This window comes from Mustela erminea, chromosome 19 (assembly GCF_009829155.1).
Source record: "Mustela erminea isolate mMusErm1 chromosome 19, mMusErm1.Pri, whole genome shotgun sequence".
In the NCBI taxonomy this organism is placed as follows: domain Eukaryota; kingdom Metazoa; phylum Chordata; class Mammalia; order Carnivora; family Mustelidae; genus Mustela; species Mustela erminea.
In genome coordinates this window covers 31,213,612-31,234,162 of record NC_045632.1, presented here as the reverse complement: position 1 = coordinate 31,234,162, position 20,551 = coordinate 31,213,612, and the positions used below count along the sequence as shown (strand labels likewise).

General features: G+C 36.2%; 1 protein-coding gene across 1 annotated transcript in view; it reads left to right on the top strand.

The window, feature by feature from the left end:
• Positions 1-20,551, top strand: part of RPGRIP1L (RPGRIP1 like) — a 126,979-nt gene that overhangs the window by 34,857 nt on the left and 71,571 nt on the right. The window contains exons 12-18 of the mRNA XM_032324551.1: positions 4,174-4,280; positions 4,579-4,629; positions 5,312-5,491; positions 6,031-6,148; positions 10,499-10,951; positions 14,110-14,261; positions 17,114-17,492. Of these exons, the coding sequence (XP_032180442.1) occupies positions 4,174-4,280; positions 4,579-4,629; positions 5,312-5,491; positions 6,031-6,148; positions 10,499-10,951; positions 14,110-14,261; positions 17,114-17,492 (1,440 nt within the window). The remainder of the gene's footprint in view (positions 1-4,173; positions 4,281-4,578; positions 4,630-5,311; positions 5,492-6,030; positions 6,149-10,498; positions 10,952-14,109; positions 14,262-17,113; positions 17,493-20,551) is intronic.

Sequence of the window (20,551 nt, the reverse complement as noted above, 5' to 3'; positions counted from 1 at the left end):
GAGATTTTTTCCCCCATTTTGACATCTCTGAAATTAGGAGGCATCTTACAAATGATAACATTTTAAAATTATGGTCTGGCCTTTTTTTAAGAAGTCTGAAATCAGAACACCTCGTAATTGATGTAGTCTTAAATTCAGTGAAACACACATGTGCGGTATTTACTTACCAAGTGATTGAATTTTGGTGAAATAGTATTTATGAATTTTTCTTGGGAATATTGTGAGTAGAATGAGATAGTGACATGATTTGTAACTGGGTGGGTATTTGATGTCAAGGATATATAGTTCCTGACTTTCATGTGATACTTAACAGAGTGCTTTTGTTTACCAGCTGCTCAGTAAATCCTTGTTGACTGAAGGAAGCAGAAGCACTCTATATTCTCTCTCTTTTCCAAAGAAGTGTAAACTGCTCATTCTTAAAGAAAGAGAAATGGAAAAAAAAAAAAAAAGAAAGAAAAGAAAACTGTCATATTTCTGTGCTTTCTCTCTTTCCCTAAATATTAAAAGTTCTAAAACTCTTTATACATCTGAATTGGTCTCTGGAAAGAAACTCTTTTTTTTTTTAATTTTATTTATTTTTTTGACAGACAGAGATCACAAGTAGGCAGAGAGCAAGCAGAGGGAGAGGGAGAAGCAGGCTCCCCACTGAGCAGAGAGCCTGATGCGGGGCTCGATCCCAGGACTCTGGGATCACGACCTGAGCTGAAGGCAGAGTTTCCACCCCACTGAGCCACCCAGGCGCCCCTGGAAGGAAACTCTTAAGGGGATAGAATCTTGGTGGTCTTTTTTTTTTTTTTTAACTGATCTATTATTGTTGAATTAACTCCAAAGTTTCTTTTAATGATTAAAACAACAGTTGCTAAGTTATTTTAATCCACCATTAACCCATTCCTCATCTTTTTTTTTTTACTAGTTTTTATGTCTTCTTGGTATTTTTTTGAATGATTAAAAATAATTCATGTATAACCATTAAAAAGGTATGGTAAAAAAAAAATCTAAAAGTCCCTCAATCACACAACCACAAGATAATCACTATTACTGTTTTTATGTGTGTCCTTCCAGAGTTGTTTCTATATGGATAGATAGTTTTATAATGTGCTTTTTAATTTACTCTATCATGAAATCATTCCTTGAGTATAAATGTAAATCCACATCATCATCATTTATAATGGCTGTCATAATGTTCCATGTGAGGATGTACCAAAGATTGTTTAACAATCTTCTGTGGATGAATTTTTAAATAGCTTCCACTTTTTAAAGTATCATAAACATCTTTCTACACAAGTCTTTACACATTTATTCATTTGTCTTCATAAGAAAAATTGCTAGAACTGAATCTTTTTAGTTATTTTGCTTGACTACCTGAAATTTATAGACCTAATGATTTAGGTGCAGAGGTTTTTTTTGAAAATGTTACAATAGATTATGAGAAAAATATTACAGGCTTGAGCCATTGTTTTCCAGGGAAATAATAAATAAAAAACAATTAGAATTATCTATATAAGGAAGTCTTTTAATATTTAGGAATTCCTTTTTGTATTGCAGATTTTGAAATTGTTTCATTTTACTTTGAAGTCTCTTCACACATTTACCTTTTCATGTATCAAGTGTTCTTTGCCAGAAGATGTTTCCCTGGGTTCTTAGAGTCATTCATCTAACTGGCAAATTATTTTTAGAGAATACTCACCTCTTTATTCAAGGTACAAATTAGTTTCAGATTGTGTGAATATGTGGGGGAAGGATATGTAAATGCAGTTTGCATTTGCTTAATGCTTAAATTAACTGCATGTGTTTAAAGGCCCTGCTTTTGAAAGTTCCTTTCTATCTTTAGCTGAAATGCATAATTCAGCATAATGCATATGGTTATATTGATCACAGCTGAAGATATTAGCACAAAGGAGCTCTGAAAATTGTTTAGTTGAATTGTTCTCTGCACTCTGCTTATTAATGGTGTGCTTGAAGAACATAATTTTAAAAGAGTAAAATGTTATCTCATTTGAATAAAATGCTGTTTAGCTTAACCTGCTTTTTGTCAAATCATAAGGTAAGGAGGTTATTTTTCATCTTGTACAGGATGCTTTGATTTTTCATATTATAATTCAGCAAGTCTATCTCTTCTTTGAACTACATCGTCTCCGTGCTTTTAAAAGATTCAGGAGTTCTGCCCTCAGTAAACAGTTTGAGAAAGGAAAAATATTGCGGATAATTCTACATAAAATTTAGCAGAGAGAAAGGTACTGGCATTCAGTAATGTCTTCTTCCACTAAGAAGTTATTTTCCCACTAATAACACCCTAGTTTCAAAAAGATCAGTGAAACGGGGACATGGTTGTGGAAACAGAAACCAGCAAAGGAAGAAACATTTGAATAAGTTTATTTATACCTACTAGCATATCATCCTTAGGACCCTGCTCTGAAATATTGAAAGAACAGAAAAACTAGAGCACAAAATTAGAAATCAAAATACACTCTGTCTGGATGAAGGTGGGGGAAGTCATGCCCTTTACCCTTTACCTCATTCTCACGACCCGTAACACTTCTTGCAGGCCTGAGAAGGAAATTATATCATTCCCAAGACCTCTGATTTTACATTTTTCTTACTGTATTTACCTTATTTCTGGTACCTAGCCATTTCCTATCTAGATTTTTTAACCTAATCAACATAAAATAAAGCATTTCACCTTCTTATTCCACTCTGTAACCAAAAGAGTTTTTTATTTCCTCTATGAATTCATATTTATTATTAATCCTAATTTTTAATTTGAAGACAGGTATTTGACCTTACCTTCCAAAATTTCCAAATACTGTTCACATTTGGAAACTCTCTCATTTAGGTCACTGAGTATTAGCAATTCATATTCTATACGTTTTAATCTTTCATCAATAAGATAAAAAACGTTTATATATTTGATAGTAACATGTCTCTGCATACCTTAGAGTCACTTTCTTTTTTCCTTTTCAGTTTGCCAGGAAATATGTGACACTAAAAATATCCAGATTTAGTCCCTTGCTTCTTAATTGTGTAATTTACAATTTTCACTTATATGTAGCATTTATAGCTTGGGAACACAAAGTATTGTAAAAGTCAGAAATGTATTTTTGTATAAAAGGCATTCAGTGTGCAAATGTATTCATGTAAGGAATTCTTGGCAAATGCGTTGGCTTGCTTTTTTTAAGAAATGGAAACAAGAACGTACAACTTGAATTGGGAACTTTTGATAAACACAAGTCTTTGAAAATAGGATGAGATTAGTGGATACACTTTGGATGACATGGTTTAGAGTTAGGCTACAGGGAGCCAAAAAGAATACTTGACCCCCTCAATGAACTCTGTTGAAGAGTACACTTAAGAACATGAGACTAAAGAATAGATTTGTTAGCTAGTTTTTTTTTCCTTTTAAGTTAAGCATATGTTTAATGCAGGGAGGAAAAAATTAGTCTCTTTATAGATTTACTGTCTTCTGTAGCTCTACCCTATGCTCCTGCTTGTGGGTTCAGGTGAATGAGTGCCTTGGCGAACATAACCTATCTCTGCTCCTTAACGAGAGCTCTGAGTCCATGTCCTACCAATTAATAGCACAAAATCAATGAATAAAGAGCACACATGAATTATTACTGATGCTACCATGCACTGGCTGAGAATCCATTTCTCCTATCTTAACAGATTTGTTCAAAGTGTGGGTGATTTAAATTATCGGTGTAGCTATTACCAGAGAAATTATGTTGTTTTAATAAAAAGACTTTATGCTAAATTTGGAAAAGAAAACTTGAAGTCAATTAAAACACTAAAAGGCAAAAAAAAATTCTTTTTGCATGCTTTTCAGGACCCTTAATAAGTAAGTAAAAATCATAGATTTAGAAACATATTTTCTTAGGTATTTAGATAGATACAATGTTCCTTTGAAGTCTTAGAGGCCACAATTTCCTTATATTAATACTGTGAACTTAAGTCTTCAGTTTTTGATAAGCAACTGGATCATATGGTAGACACATGATAGTGTTTGCTTGTTCCTCATTCCCTCACTGCCTTTGTCTAGGTGCTAGCACAATTTCCTCTCTGACCAGAGCGATGCTAGTTCGAGCTTGGTGTGTAACAGGAATTAAATTAATTTTAAACGTGTTCTTATGCCTCAGGCTCTCTTCCCTTCCTAATTGTGTCAACTTTATTTTTAAGACCAAAATGAGAAACTCAGTCAAGAAAACAGAGAACTACAGTTACAGTATCTGGAACAAAAACAACAACTTGATGACCTTAAACACCGTCTGAAGTTTTACAACCAGGTGAACTGTTTTCTTATTTAGGAAATAAACATCAAATTTTTATCTCAATATTTTATGCTCGGAGGAAACTATACTACAAAGCAAAAGAGTACAAGTGTATTAGTTTCTTAATTCATGGTTGTTAGCTTACATTTCAGAGGGAAGATTCTGAAGAGTTGGAATGTCTCTTATACTTAGTTTCTTAGTTCGTGGTATCAGGCAACTTGTGCTCCGTGAGGATAATCTGCATAGTTGGAATGTCTCTTGTACTTTCCATTAATATCTCATTGTGAACTTTTACTTACTCTATCTTTTGCAGGAGAGTGATATTAATGCTGAGGAACTGAGTGAAGCTCTCCTGCTTATAAAGGTAACTTTCTGAAATTCACCATGAATTTCATGTCTACATATAACTGTTTCAGCATAATGATGACCCTTGTCTGTAACCCTTATACTTGGAGTATGAATTATTCAGGAAAGTGGTCAGGTGACATTTAGTTACAGCATATACATATTTCATAATGACATCAAAATTACATTAAAATAGACCTCAAAAACTCTTATTTAAAGCACTTTCTCCAACTGTAACAAACATTTCACTTTTACACGCCTCGCTATAAAACTAATCAATAATTTTCTGTCCTAAGAGGCCTTGGTACACCCTATTTTCTTAAATAAAATATTGAATTATAAATGTTACCAGAAGATATTTTTCAGTTCTAAGATAATCTGTTATTTATAAGACAACACAAGAAAATACATTTCTTTCCCTTTAGATCAACAGTGTAGCTTTTAATCAGTTGAAGAAATGGAAATAAATGTACATGATTCTTCTTTATGTCATGAAGTAATAAACTGTTTTAAGAATTCTCTGTAATTGTTCCAGATGTCTATCTAAACACATTTTCTGTATCAGGATAGTTTTATTCCTGATGGAAAACGGAAATATATCTGTTTTCAATTAATGATTGTTCCTTGCTCTATCTGTATTAATTCACATGATTACATTTTAGAAACTCTTATTTCAGTAATAAAATATGTTTTTATTTTAGGCTCAAAAATCACAAAAAAACGGAGACCTTTCCTTTTTAGAGAAAGTTGACAATAAAATTAACAAAGATCTAGAACGCTCCATGAGAGAGCTACAAGCAACTCATGCAGAAACAGTGCAAGAACTTGAAAAGACACGAAACATGCTAATTATGCAACATAAAATTAATAAAGATTATCAGGTAATGTGCTGCACAAGATGGGAGAATAGGCTTCCTATGATATTCTACTGATGATTACTTTTCAGAGCAGTATTATGTATTATCATCTGTTATCATCTCTTATCATATATTACCACATGTCTGGAATTTGGCCTTGTAACTAGGTGCTTAGAGTAAATAGTTTAAAAACAAATTTTTTTTTAAAGCCCCTGGTTTTTAGAGCAGAAACAGCAGCCACGAATTCGCCTGTGCTGCTATTAGCACATTCTACAAATGTATTGTAGCTCTCCTACCACAACCACATGTTATCTTAGCTTTTAACATACAGGAAAGTCACCTATGTGAGAAGGAATCTGGGGTCTTGTTAATTTTGTTTCTGATTTATGAACATTGCCAAGCGTAATTTTCTAAACTGTAAGCTATTTGAGGTCAGAAAACCACGGTTTACATCTCCTGATAATCACCCCCAAGATCTAGGAAATGCTTGACTCAGAGTTGCTTTAAAAAATGAAAATGGAACTAATCCTAAGTATTGAAACTTGTTATCTCTTATTTTTTAGATGGAAGTTGAAGCAGTGACCCAGAAGATGGAAAATTTGCAGCAAGATTATGAACTCAAAGTGGAACAATATGTTCATCTTCTTGATAGCAGAGCTGCACGCATTCAGAAACTAGAAGGTACAATTCCTTGTCCACGGTACCTAGATGAATGGATTTTACAATAGTTGAAAATGTCATCTAAATCCACACTCACAATTTCCTTTCGCTCTGTTTTTTTCTAATTCATAGCTATAATGAGAATTTACCAGAAAGGTTGTTTTTACCTGATTCTTTTTTACTTAAGAATTTTTAGTAATTTTCTATTGCTTTCCAGATTCAGTGCTGCAGGCAAAATTTCAGAGTACTTTATGGAGTCCTGCAGAACTAACTTCACCACCCCATTCCTCATTTCTCTTCTAAGCAAGCTATGTATCTCATCCAAACAAATCTGCTTGCTCGTTTGCAGATTCGCCTTTCTCGGTCCTGCCTCTGTACCTTTGCTCCACCTTTATATCCAACATATGCCCTTTATACCCTGCTTTGAGTTCTAACCAAATGCAATGCACACCTCTGCCAGGAAGCTGGCTCCAATCACTCCTAGCCCTTCCTCTACTTGAAATGTCCTTGCAATGTGGTTTCCAGACTTGAATAAGTATGAAAATCACATGAGGAATTTGTTTCAAATGTAGCTTCCTGGGCCCTACCCCTAGAGATCAGGGGATCCGTGGTTCTATAGATTTAGAAATAACTCCCAAGTGATTCAGATGCAGTTGCAAGACTATACTTTGTAAAACACTACCTCAGTACTTCCCATTTTTCCTCTTATGTACTCAAAAATTATGTGTGGGGATTATATTATATAAGTGTTCTTCACTGTTCGAGTTTTGCATATTCCCTGTGACTGCGATATAAATTCTATGAGGCTCAGTACTTAGTCTCTCTTTCATGTCCTCTGGCATACAATGTTTAATTCAAATGATTGATGCCAGCAGTAATTTTACACTCTTGAAAATTGCTGAGGATCCCAAAGGCCTCTTGCTTATATGGGTTCTACTTATCATATTAAGAATTGAAAGAGAAATTTTGAAAATATTTATTTTATGTCATGCTAAAATAATAATAAACCCATTACATGTTAACATAATTACAGTATTTATTTTTTTAAAGCTGTATTTTCCATACAGAAAAATAGTGAGAAGAGTGACATTGTTTTAAACTGTTTAACATTTTTTTAATTGTTTGACATTTTTGCAAACTTTTTGGTGTGCCCCTTAATAGAAAACAGCTGGGTTTTTAAACCTGCTTTCTGCATTCAATCTGTTATGATATCACACATTATGTAGTCTGGGGAACTCCATTAAACACTTGTGAGAGAATAAGAATGAAAAAGACAAGTGACATGTCAGGATTATTTTAAAAATAGTTTTGACCTCACAAACGTTCAGAGCAGTTTCAGGGACCCTCAGGGTTCCCAAAGCACACTTTAAGAACCACTGCTCTAAGTAGAAGGGTTCAGTAAATATTTTTATCTGCCTGAACAGGGTTTTCCAAAAGTCAAAGAGCAGTATATACCTTTTATTTCAAGTAGTACTCAATAAAAATTTGCTTACTAGAATTTTCCTGAATAACAAGGAGGTCACATAGTTTAGGGTTTTCTTTCCTTTTAGTCTTACTAAATCTTCACCAATAAATTTCATCTGTCCCCTAAATTTATTGATTTATTCCTTAGACATACTCAGGCTCTTAATGCATCCGAAGCAATGTGCTAGGGAGGGAGAATCCAAATAGGAAAAAAAAAAAAAAAAAGCTCAGGTACCACCCTCAAGGAATTCATAAGATGGAGCACATAGGATAAGGGCACCTGGGTGGCTCAGTTAGTTAAGCGTCTGACTTTGGCTTGGGCCGTGATCTCATTGGGTCCTGGAATCTCCCTGCTCTGACGAATCGCCCTGCATTGTTGCATCCGTCACCCTGGCCCAGGCTCCACACATAGTGGGGATTCTGCTTCTCCTCCCTCTCGCTCATGCTCTCACTGTCTCTCTCTCTCAAATAAGTAAATAAAGTATTTTTTTTTAAACAAAGAGAGAGCACATAAATAGTCATACTTGACCATGAAGAATGTGAAGCTAGGAAAATGCAGGTGATAACAAGGAAACATGGAGGCGAGAATACCTATTTAAACCTGAAGATTCAGGGAAGACTCTGCTAAGTAAGTTTGGAATCTTAAAAGATGACAGAATTCACCACTAAGTAAAAACAATGAAAGGCATTCCAGACAGTAGAGGATTCATGTTAAATGCCTAACTGTGAAGCACTGCCTTTCATTTGCCAAACTGCACGCAGATACGTCTAATTGGAAGGCAGCTATGCTCACCACTATACCACCAATGATGATCTGTCTAATTGGAACTCGTAGTTAGTAAAGGGGGAGACTCTCTCCAGTTAAGGCTGGGAAGAGCCAGTTCATGAAGGCTCTGTTTGCCACCTTGAAGAGTTTGAGTTTGACACTTGATAACCTAGAAGACCACTAAGCAGTTTTTAAGGTAGGCAATAATTTACCCAGAACTGCATTTTGGAGATTATCCTATCATTATTAGAAAGAATAAGATATGAAGGAAGGAAGTACTTTGGGTTCCATGATAATCTGGGTAATAAACACTGGGAATGTAGGTAAAGTAGCATTAGTGGACAGAGAATGGACAGGGACAAACTTAGAAAGACTTAGGAGACAGTGTTGAATTGTAGTGACCCTGTGGATGTGGGAATAATTAAGAGAAAGAGAAACTAGACCAATTCTGTGGCAACAGTTGTAAGCAACTGGATGAATGCTAACACCAGCACTTGAGATGTCGAGTACAGAAATACCTGGAAGAGAATACTCTACATTGGCTCTATGCTCTTTTGGATATGTTGAGTTTGATGTGGCTAGGAGATAACTAGATAGAGGGCCCAGCAAGCCATGAGATATATGGATTTGGAGTTCAGGAAATAAATCTGAAATAAAAATAGAAAAAAGAGAGGGGCGCCTGGGTGGCTCAGTGGGTTAAAGCCTCCACCTTCAGCTCAGGTCATGATCCCAGGGTCCTGGGATCGAGCCCTGCATCGGGCTTTCTGCTCAGCAGGGAGCCTGCTTCCTCCTCTCTCTGCCTGCCTCTCTGCCTACTTGTGATCTCTGTCATAAAAAGAAAATTAAAAAAAAAAAAAATTAAAAATAAATAAATAAATAAGATCTTAAAAAAACAGAAAAAAGGAAGAAAAAGAAAAAGGAGAGTCTTTGTATATTGATAGCAGAAATCATAAAAGATGGAGGTTGCCTATAAGAATATATAGACTAACAAGAGGATAAAAATAGAACCCCCAGCAAACTATGAGAAAAAGAGAAAACCCTTAAAAAAATAGAAAAAAGAAAAAACAAGAGAGGTAGAAGATAAAAAAGTAGGATAGCAGTTCATAAAAGGGAAAGTGACCATCAAGGAAGCATTGCATTCCGTCAAGGAAGCAAAGAAATCAATGATACAAAAACCAAAGTCTATTCCATCTAGTAATTGATTTGTTATCTATCGGTAACCTTTTCTGGAGCAGTTTCATGAGGAAAGTAAGGCAGATATTCTTTGCAGGAGGTTGGAGAATGTCTGTTGATGATGAACTGTACACACAAGCATATGTTACTTTTTCCGGAAATTTGGATGTAACATGGGGATGAAATGTGTATCTAAAAAGACATACCGGGGCACCTGGATGGCTCAGTGGGTTAAAGCCTTTGCCTTCAGCTCAGGTCATGATCCCAGGGTCCTGGGATCGAGTCCCACATTAGGTTCTCTGCTCAGTGGATAGCCTGCTTCCCCCTGGTTTTCTGCCTATTTGTGATCTCTCTGTCAAATAAATAAAATAAAATCTTAAAAAAATAAAAATAAAAAATAAAAAAAAGACATACCTTTTTAAAACACAGATTTATAGAAGTACAATTAGCATACTTTAAACTGCACATGTTTGAGGCATACAACTGGGTGAATTTGGGCCCATGGCTACACTGTGAAACAATCATCACAATCAAGGCAATAAACATACCCATCACCCCAAAAGTAGAAAAGGAGAAGCTTTAGGAATCTGAAGAGAAAGAGCCAGTGGGAAAAGAAACTGACTTTAAAGGAGTGAATATAATAAAGCAGAAACAGCAGAATAGGGAGAATCCAAATATTTACTTCAGCTCTTCGTTCAAAAACCTTTCTTTCTTTTTTCTTTTTCCTTTCTCCTGGTACAGACTGTATTATAACTTGAGTTGTAAGTTTCTTGTTAATAACTGGTGTCAAAACAAAGGATGAATTTTTGTAGACTACAATATTACCCACAGAAAAACCATGTAGTCATAGAATTTAAGATTGAGACTCTTCACCAAAGCAGTTAGACTTCATACCACTTCAAAAGCCAGTTTGTATCTTCATATGTCAATATTTAAAAAATATCTAAACTGTGTGTCTTCTCTTGCAGCCCAATTAAAGGATATTGCCTATGGCACCAAGCAGTATAAATTTAAACCAGAAATCACACCAGATGACTCCATTGATGAATTTGATGAAACTCTTCACTTAGAACGAGGCGAAAACCTATTTGAAATCCATATCAACAAAGTAACCTTTTCTTCTGAAGTTTTACAGGCATCTGGAGATAAAGAACCTGTCACTTTCTGTACCTATGCTTTCTATGATTTTGAGCTACAGACAACTCCCATTGTGCAAGGCCTTCACCCAGAGTACAACTTCACTTCTCAATATCTCATTCATGTTAACGACTTATTTTTACAATATATTCAGAAGAATACTATCACTCTTGAGGTCCACCAAGCTTACAGCACAGATTATGAAACAATTGCGGCAGGTCAGTTGAGATTCCATGAAATCCTAGAAAAAAGTGGTCGAATATTTTGCACAGCAAGTTTGGTTGGTAAGTACAATCTTATAAGCTTCGGACATTTGAATCGCTAATCTGGTTTATATATTAATATGGTGTTCGACATTACTGCCTTCTCTAGGGATTCAAGATGCCCTGAGGGTAGGACAGTGTCCTCTTATTGATCTGCCCACAGTTGGTTAGACTATCCTAAATGTCATGGGTGATGTCAGTGCAATGGCTATTAATTTTTTAGAAATTTATAAGTGCAAATATTTATTTACCATATTAACACCCTTTTTTTGATTAAGCGTTAACTGTAGTACGTTCATCAAAATTTTTTTTAAGATTTTATTTATTTGTCAGAGGGAGAGAGCACAAGAAGGCAGGGTGGCAGGCAGAGACAGAGAGAGAAGCAGGCTCCCTGCTGGACAAGGAGCCCAATGTGGGACTCGATCCCATGACGCTGGGATCATGACCTGAGCTGAAGGCAGCAGCTTAACCCGCTGAGCCACCCAGGTGTCCCATCAAATATTTTTTAAGAGCTGATGGTATCACTGTTAGTAGGCATTGGAAATACAGTGCTAAGTAAGCCAGACAGAGCCCCTGCCATCATGTAGCTTACCTTCTAGAGAGGAAGACAGTCCATAAAACAAATATATATCTCATCAAATGAAGAAAAATAAATAGACTAATGAGAAATATGGAAGGTTGCTAATTCAGATAAGAACTTCTCTGGTGGTTGACATTGATAAAGACCTGAGTAAAGATCCATGACGGGATCCAGGGGAAGAATGTTTCATGCAGAGGTAACAGCAAGTACCAAGTGGAGGGACAAACATGACATGTTGGAAGTACAGCAAGAAGGCCAGTGGCTAAAGCAGAAAAGTGATTAAAGCAATAGAAGAACGACTAAGCAAAGTCAGTCAGTTAGAAAGGCAAATACTGTATGATTTCACTCGTATGTGGAATTTAAGAAACAAAACAAACGAGCAAAGGGAGAAAAGGGGGGCGATGGCAAACCAAGAAACAGACTCCTAACTCTAGAGAACAAACTGCTGGTTCCCATAAGGGAGGTGGGTGAGGGATGGGGAAATAGGTGACAGGGATTAAGGAGGCCACGTGTCTGTCGTGATGAGCCCTGGGTGATGTATGGAAGTGTTGAATCACTAAATTGTTCCTGAAACTACTATTGCACTGTTACGTTAGTTAACTGGAATTTAAGTGAAAACTTTTAAAGAAAAGAAAGTACACTTTAAACAACAACAACAACAAAACAAAACAAAAAGAGTGGAAAGACTGGATCATGCTCTAGATACTTGTAGGTCATGGTGAGGCAAATGGATTTTTTTTCTCTGAGTGATGAAAGTCATTGGAGTTTTGAGGAGGGAAGTGATGTGATCACACGTAGGTCTTAGAAAAACCACTCTGGGTGCTGGGGGAAGAATAGTCTGTTGAGGCCAAGAGGGAAAATAAGGATCATTATCAGGCTATTACATTAATCTAGAAAGATGATGATGGTGGCTTGGAATAAGATGGTAGTGAGAAGAGTGATAAGAAGTGGTTATTTTCAGTTTATGTTTGATTAACTTTAAGACTTGCTTATCAATTGAATGGAGAGTGAAGGAAATGGAGGAGACAAGAATTTCTGGCATGCACAACAAGGAGAATCGTGAACCCATTTATTGAAATAGGCCTGGGAAAGGAACAAATCTGGGGAAGAAAATCAAGAATTTTATTTGAACAAGTTAAGCCTGGCTGCCTGTTGGATAGCCAAATGGAGATGGCACGTGGTCAGTGAATACACTAGCCCTAACCCCAAGGTTAGGGATAAACACATGAAAGGGGGAGTTGTTACCATATGGAATATATTTTAAGCCTTTGGCCTAGATAATATCACATAGAGAGTGAATGTACACAAAGCAGAGAAAGTGGCCAAGGACTGAGCCTTGGAAAACCTCACAACTTAGAGTTCACGATGAAGAAGAGACACCAGCAAAGGAAACTAAAGTGATTGGAAAGGCAAGCCAAGAGCATATAGAATCCTAGAGGACAAATAAAGAAACCATTTCAAGAAGAAAAGAGGGTGACTTAGCTTCTCGGGAGGGATTTTATTTTATTGATTGATTGATGATGGGGGGGTAACATATTTACATGACTCATAAATCAAAATGTATAAAAGTTTATACTTTAAAATCTCTCTCTCCCATTCCTCCCCCAGCTACCCTAGAACCTCTCACCAAAGGCTGAAAATTCTTCCAAAGAAATTTTAAGCATATACAAGAAAATATCTATATGTATATGTATATGTATTAATATTCTTGTTCCAGGACTTTTTTTAAAAAAATTATATCAGATTTGAATCATGTTTGCATGTTGATGAGAATGATCCATCAGTGAGAAAGAAATTGATGAACTAGAAGAGAATGGGGAAATAGTTTTAATAATATATGTTCAGGAAAGCTTACATATAGAATATCTTCTATTCAACAAATATTGAGTACCCATTGTATACTAGTCCCTCGGGTAGGAATCTATCAATGGAAACCACAGTTCTTGCCCTCAAGAAATTCATAGTGTGGGTGGAGAAATACACTGGTGAACAGAGAGTTATGAGAGAACGTTTTCCTCCCCTCTTTGAAGGGAACAGAGAGCCCTTAAGTCCCCCAAGAGCTATAGAGGAAATCTTCACAGAGGAAGAGAGATGAAGAGCTGCCCAACTTGGAAAGAAGAGTGAGGGTATATAGGGCAAACCTCATGCAAGCGTGAATTACATCCGGCATATTTGTCCCTGTACTTGTGGCCCAGTGGAGAAGTGGGAAGGTGCCAAAGACGTCTTGAAAGTTGAATCATAATGTGGAATTTCATGTTTATAATTTTGAGATTTCATATTGTATCTGTCAGTCTACATTGAGTACAACTTGTTAAAAACAAGCTACTATAGCATCAAAAAGAATCTGTGCAGTATTTAATACAGTGTTTAGTTTTTTTCTTTATATTTTAGAAGGCTTGCAATAGCATAAGTTGGAATATCTCAAACATAATCTGACATAGCTCTTTAATAATACTTAACATATAATGAAACTCATACTTGCAGAAGTAACTTGATTTTCTTCAGCTCTGTTCTTTGCCAATCACACATCATTTGTGCAAGTCATATATTATTTTACTCAGTATAAAACTTTAACAGTGAGTTATGCATTGGTTTGTAGGAACTAAAGGAGACATCCCAAATTTTGGCACAGTGGAATACTGGTTCAGATTAAGGATTCCCATGGATCAAGCAATTCGACTTTATCGAGAACGAGCAAAGGCTTTGGGATATATAACATCAAATTATAAGGGGCCAGAGCAAATGCAATGGGTGAGCTGGTTGGACTTTAAGACATATTTATGATACAGAAATTTTATAATATGTCTTTTTATGTTATGCTTTAAACCAAAATTATTTTCTTTCACAGCCATCAAGTGACTCTTTTTAACTTTTTATTTTGAAAGAATTATAGATTTATAGGAAGTACAAGAACTGTACAGAGAAGATCTATGTACCCTTCACCCAGCTTCTCCCAATACCTTTAACTAGATTACAGACCTTATTTGTATTTTATCAGTTTTTACATGCACTCGTGTGTGTGTGTGTGTGTGTGTGTGTGTGTCCTATGCAATTTTACCACCTGTATATATTCATGTAACTGCCACCACAAGGAAGACCCAGAGTTGTTCCATCACCACAAAGGAACTCCTTGAGCTACCCAGGGCACTTTTGAAAATTGCAGTATCCTGAGCTGCAAGTTTAAACATAATTCCTCAGAGCAGCATTGCCCAAGCTGTGTTTCATGTAGTCTTAATGGCCATACTTCCAAAAGAATTCCATGATCCAGTGAATGCAGAAAGCACTAAAGTGAACCAAGTGAAATAGGGTCCTTGACTCGTCATGTATAACAAGAATCCCAAGAGGAAAGCTTAAAGTATGCACTTGAATTGAGTAACAAAGGGATAAAATATAGTTGAAACATATTGGAATGTCTGCTCAAGTCATAATTATCTTTTTTCGTTTGGACCCCTGTCGCTCCCAGTTCATGGGGCTGGCCCCGCCAGAGGCCAGATTTATGCCCAGTGGTCCTGTCCACTGCCACTCTCTACTCAGTTATGGCTTCTGATTCGGGAGTGTCCACCTGACCCCAGTTAAGCAAATCGGATTCTTTTTTCAAGGGAAAGCAAGATTTTCCCTGCTTGGAACATGTGAAATTGGGAGCTGTAGGGCAGCCATCTTCTACCATGTTAACCCACAAAGGAAAGAAAATGGGTCTGGAGAGAAAGAACAATGAGCAAGCATCCAGAGAAAAATGGGCACTAGATCGAGTGTAAATACTGGCAGTTTTCCAGTCCTCTTACTTTCCTAAGGCCCACCCACATTTCTGCTATACAATTCTATGAACTAACCACATGGACTAACGTTAAAGTCTCTTTTTGTTGTGTTTGCTAGGTGGAATTAGTTTCCATAATTTTCAATTAAAGAACCAGGACTAATATAACATTAATTCCCCAACTTACGAAAGAATGACACCTGTTTCCCCCAGATCATCTTTCTGGACTAGTATTCTTCAGAACATACATTGGGAAATGCTGTAATGGAAAAGAGAATTAAAAATAGACCAGGTTAGGGTGCCTGGGTGGATCAGTTGGTTAAGTGATTACCTTCAGCTCAGGTTATGATCCTGGAGTCCCAGGATCAAGTCCCACATTGGGCTCCCAGCTCTGTGGGGAGTCTCCTTCTCCCTCTGACTTTCTCCCCTCTCATGCTCTCTCTCTCAAATAAATAAAATCTTTAAAAAAAAATTGGACCAGTTTATTTATTTAGTTTTGTAGTTTCATTGTTTTTAGACTCCCATTTTCTGGCTTGGGTGAGTCAATTATCGAATTCCAGCTTTTGTGGGTAGATTTGAAGTGAGAAACAGAGGAGGTACTTCTTAAATCATTGCACTCAGAGTTCTGTAGCTGAATACAAACCATCCCTGGGATAGCAGTACTGGGATCCCCTTCTCCGGTTTCTCCTCACCACACCACCAGATGTCTCTGCTGAGGCCATGATGAGTTTGGTTCTATTTTGCCTTCTCCAGTAAACTTGCTGGAGTCAGAGGTTCCAGATTCAGAAAGGCAGTTGAAGAGGAGCCCCGCTTTGTGGAAAGTAGAGAATGGTCCAATGCTAAACTAAACAAGGCCCTCGAACACTAACATTTCTTTGTCCAGGTCATCAGCTATGGTGGGCTTCACAATTAGTACAGTTGTTTGTTAAAATACTTACGCACTGGCTACCTGAACAATAGTTTCATAAGGGGCCATGGAGTATCATCCAGCTCTGCCTAATCATTCCTTTCGCGCATCTTTCTTCTGAAATGTCCTCTCAATCCTAACTTTTTATGCCCTCTGGTGTTTATCTCTGACCGTGGTCTCCTCTTCTCATAGTAGTTGAACTTCAGTATGCTGGCTAATCTCGACTCAAATATCTGCTTTCCCAAACACCATTGGTTGAAGAGGAGGACCAGCCCAAATATAATGAAATAATTTCTCTGGGTGGACTCCATCAAATTCACTGGATTCTTTTTTTTTTTTTTAAGACTTTATTTATTTATTTGACAGAGATTACAAGTAGACAGAGAGGCAGGCAGAGAAAAAGAGAGAGAGGGAAGCAGGCTCCCCGCTGAGCAGAGAGCCTGATGTGGGACTCGATCCCAGGACCCTGAGATCATGACCTGAGCCGAAGGTAGCAGCTTAACCCACTGAGCCACCCAGGTGCCCCAAATTCACTGGATTCTTACGTAAGAGTGAGATAGGATCACAATAGCTGGAGTGCTTAAGGAATCAGCTCTTAATAAAATTGTGACCTAGAGGACATTTGTCTTTGGATCCATCTGTTCACATTACTCATTAGTTATTAAATAGAATTAGACAATAACAATTCTTGGTTTTAACAACAGTCTCTACATGTAAGCTCAATCATCTATATTTATCACTAATAGCTTAAGATTACCTGTTCATACATTTCTAGGGAATACTAGTTTTGACTAAGAATCTGGTTTTTTACTGAGAAATTCACTATGAAGTGTAAATATCCAGCTTTTTGTTCACACCAGATTATTTTGTTTGGGGTTTGGCAGCTGCTATTTATCTTTTCAATGTGTTATTACTATAATATAACTATGTATTTTTTTCCAGTCAAGTCAGCCAGCACCCAAAACTTCTCAGCCCAGTTCTACTGATTCCACAGATGGCAACTTAAATGAACTTCATATTACAGTCAGATGTTGCAGCCACTTGAAGTCCCGAGCAAACCACCTTCAGCCACACCCATATGTTGTGTACAAGTTTTTTGATTTTGCAGACCACGATACAGCCATCATTCCCAGTAGCAATGATCCACAGTTTGATGATCATATGTGTTTCCCAGTGCCGATGAATATGGATTTGGATCGGTACCTTAAGTCAGAGTCTCTGAGTTTTTATGTGTTTGATGATAGTGATACTCAAGAGAATATATATATAGGAAAAGTCAATGTGCCTCTGATTTCATTGGCACATGACAGATGTATCTCAGGTAAGCATATTTCTTGAATCTATGAAGTTGTAAAAACAAACCTAAGTTATACTTCAATTGTGGATATGACTAACCTTTCTAATATTCTCAGATAATCTTAAACGTTGGGCCTACAGTTTTTTTCCTGGTTATTTTCTTAGTAGTTCAACAGATTACGGTATGTGTCTTACCACTCTAAAATTATTGCTAACAACTCCATCAAAATATAGAAAGTCTGCCCCAATATAATTCCATTTCCACCCATCTCCTTTGGTCTATTATTATCATATAGCTATATAAAAAATGCCTATATATGTTATAAACCCAATAATACAGTGTAATAATTATTGCAATCTATAACTTTTTATTTTTTAAAGAAGTCAGGAGAAAGGAGAATATCTATAATTATAGGAGAATTTCACATTAACTTATGTGTTTACCATTTCTCGTTTTCCTTCCCCCTCCCTTCATCCCCCCCTTCATTTCTGGTATTCTTTATTTCTTCCTATGGATTTGAGTTACTGTCTGGTGTTATTTCCATACTCCAATATAACTCCATTGCCCCTCTCTCCTTTGTGCTATTATTATCATAAATATTTTATCCTTATGTAAGTTCAACAATATCATTTTACTAGTATTGTTTTATGCGGTTGTCTTTTAAATGAGGTAAGAAATTTGACTAAATTTCCTTACAACTAAATTTCCTTACAACTATTTGACTAAATTTCCTTACAACCTGAAGAACTTCCTTTAATATGTCTTATAACTCAGGTCTGCTGGTAGTGAATTCTCCCAATTATTATCTAAGAATGTCTATTTTGCTTTTATTTTTTAAAGGATAGTCTTGCTGGGTATAATATTCTTAGTCATCAGTTATTTTTTTCATTTGTACTCTGGGTGTATCAGATGACTAATTTCTGGCTGGCATTATTTCTAATGAGAAATCAGATGTTAATATTATTATGGTTCCCCTGTACTTGGTAGTACCTTAAAGATTTTCTTTTTAGTATGTGTATGTATGTATGTATGGCTTTAAAATGACTATGATGTGTATGATGTGGATCCCACTGTGCTTATCCTGCTTAGAATTTGTTGAGCTTCTTTATGCACAGGGTGCTGTTATTTGGAGCGTTTTCTGCTGTTATTTCTTAAATTTTTTTTCTGCCCTTTCTTCCCTCTTAGACTCCCAATTACTTGTACATTTGTGTTTAATGGTATCCCACAGTTATCTGAGGTGCTATTCATTTTTCTTTATTTTTTTTTCTCTGCATATTGGATAATCTCTATTGGTCAGTATTCAAGATCACTGATTTTTTTCCTGCCATCTCAAATCTCGTATTGAGAACCTCTACTGATTTTTTTCATTTTAGTAATTATAATTTCAACTCCAGAAATTTTTTTAGTTCTTTTTTTTTAAATTTCTCTTTATTATATTCTTTTTTATAAATCATTGTCATCACATTTTCCTTTAATTCTTTAAATATCATTTTAATTTTTGAACATATTTATAATAGCTGTTCTTGACCAGAAGCTGGGCCACCTTGACACTGAGGAGGGCACCACCTGGGGCACAAGTGTTCTGAGGTTTTTGTCTGCTAAGTGTAACATTGAGGCACCCCCACAAGGTGTCAATTGACGACCTTTTTCCTATGTATACGGCATACATTCCTGCTTTTCCACAAGCACCATGATTTTTTGTTGTTTAAAACTGGACATTTTAGGATACTTTATTATAGCAGCTCTAAATTTCAACTGTCCCCTACTCCTCAGGGTGGTTCTCTTACTGTTTTTGTTTGGCGACTTGCCTGAACTAATTCTGTATCTTCCTCTCACTGTTCCCACTGATGTCTCTGCTAAGTTTTTATTTATTTAATTTTAAGCCTGAGTCAGCATTGTTTAGTGGTCATTGATTGGTCAAAGATTGTACTTAAATACCTTGAGCTGATAGGCTTCCCCACTTTGTCTGTGGATTAGTGTATGTGTTGGGTAAAGAGTTTTCAAAGTTCAGACAGTCTACAGTTCTCCTGTTCAGCCAGGGAAGTAGCTTATTAGAGTCTGTTCTGACTCTTACTATTGTTACTGAGTTTCTGTAGATTCTTATCAATAAATGTTCTCAATTCATTGTACACCTTTGTTCAATTTCCAGAACACTTAAGTAATAGGGGTTTTTTTAAATCATTTTGTCCAGTTTTATCAAGTTCTTCTTTTTGTAGAAAGGATTTACTGAGCTCTTCACTCAGCCATTCTAGAAGTCCCACCTGTGCCTGTAATAGAAGTTTATCACCTTCTATGCCATCTATATTCTTTTGTTCTAAAGTCTAGAGTTGTTAATTTCTTTCCCAGCCGGCCATTAAAAAATGTATCAAACACTTGAGGACCAAGTAAAGGATACTACTCCTAAACAAGAGTTATACTTAATACAGGTTTGTTTTTTCTAGTCTGGAATTTTTCATACTGAAAAATTCAGTGCAGGGCCACCTGGGTGGCTCAGTTGGTTAAGCATCTGCTTTCAACTCAGGTCGTGATCCCAGAGTCCTAGGATCAAGCCCTGCATCGGGCTTCCTCACCCCACTCATGCTTGCTGTCTCCTCTGTCTCTCTGTCTCTCTCTCTCTTTCTCAAATAAATAAATAAAATCTTTTTTAAAAATTTAGTGCAATGACTAAAATCTGTGACTCTTTATTACAGTTACAGCTAGGTGATACTTTTTATTACCGTTTTGGACAGTTTATTTTCTGGACATTTTTTTGTTGTGCTAGTGTTAATTTGGAGTAACTTAACAAATCCCAGTAAAATATATTTAAAATCTTGATTAAATTACGTGGTAATTCCTTACATATATAAATTATTTGAAATTGTGAACTTTTAATATATTTTTCTAAAGAGACAAGTCTTTTCTGAGAATATTTAAGGCAAAAGGAGGTTGATACTTAGCTCTAACCCAGATAATGTCTTAGAGGAAGGTTAAGAATTCTGAATAATCTCTGAATTTAATTTCAGTGAATTAAAATATTTATAAGTTAATTTTCTCACCTTGGAATCAGCATTGTCATCACTGAGGACTTAATTTCTGAAAGCAGT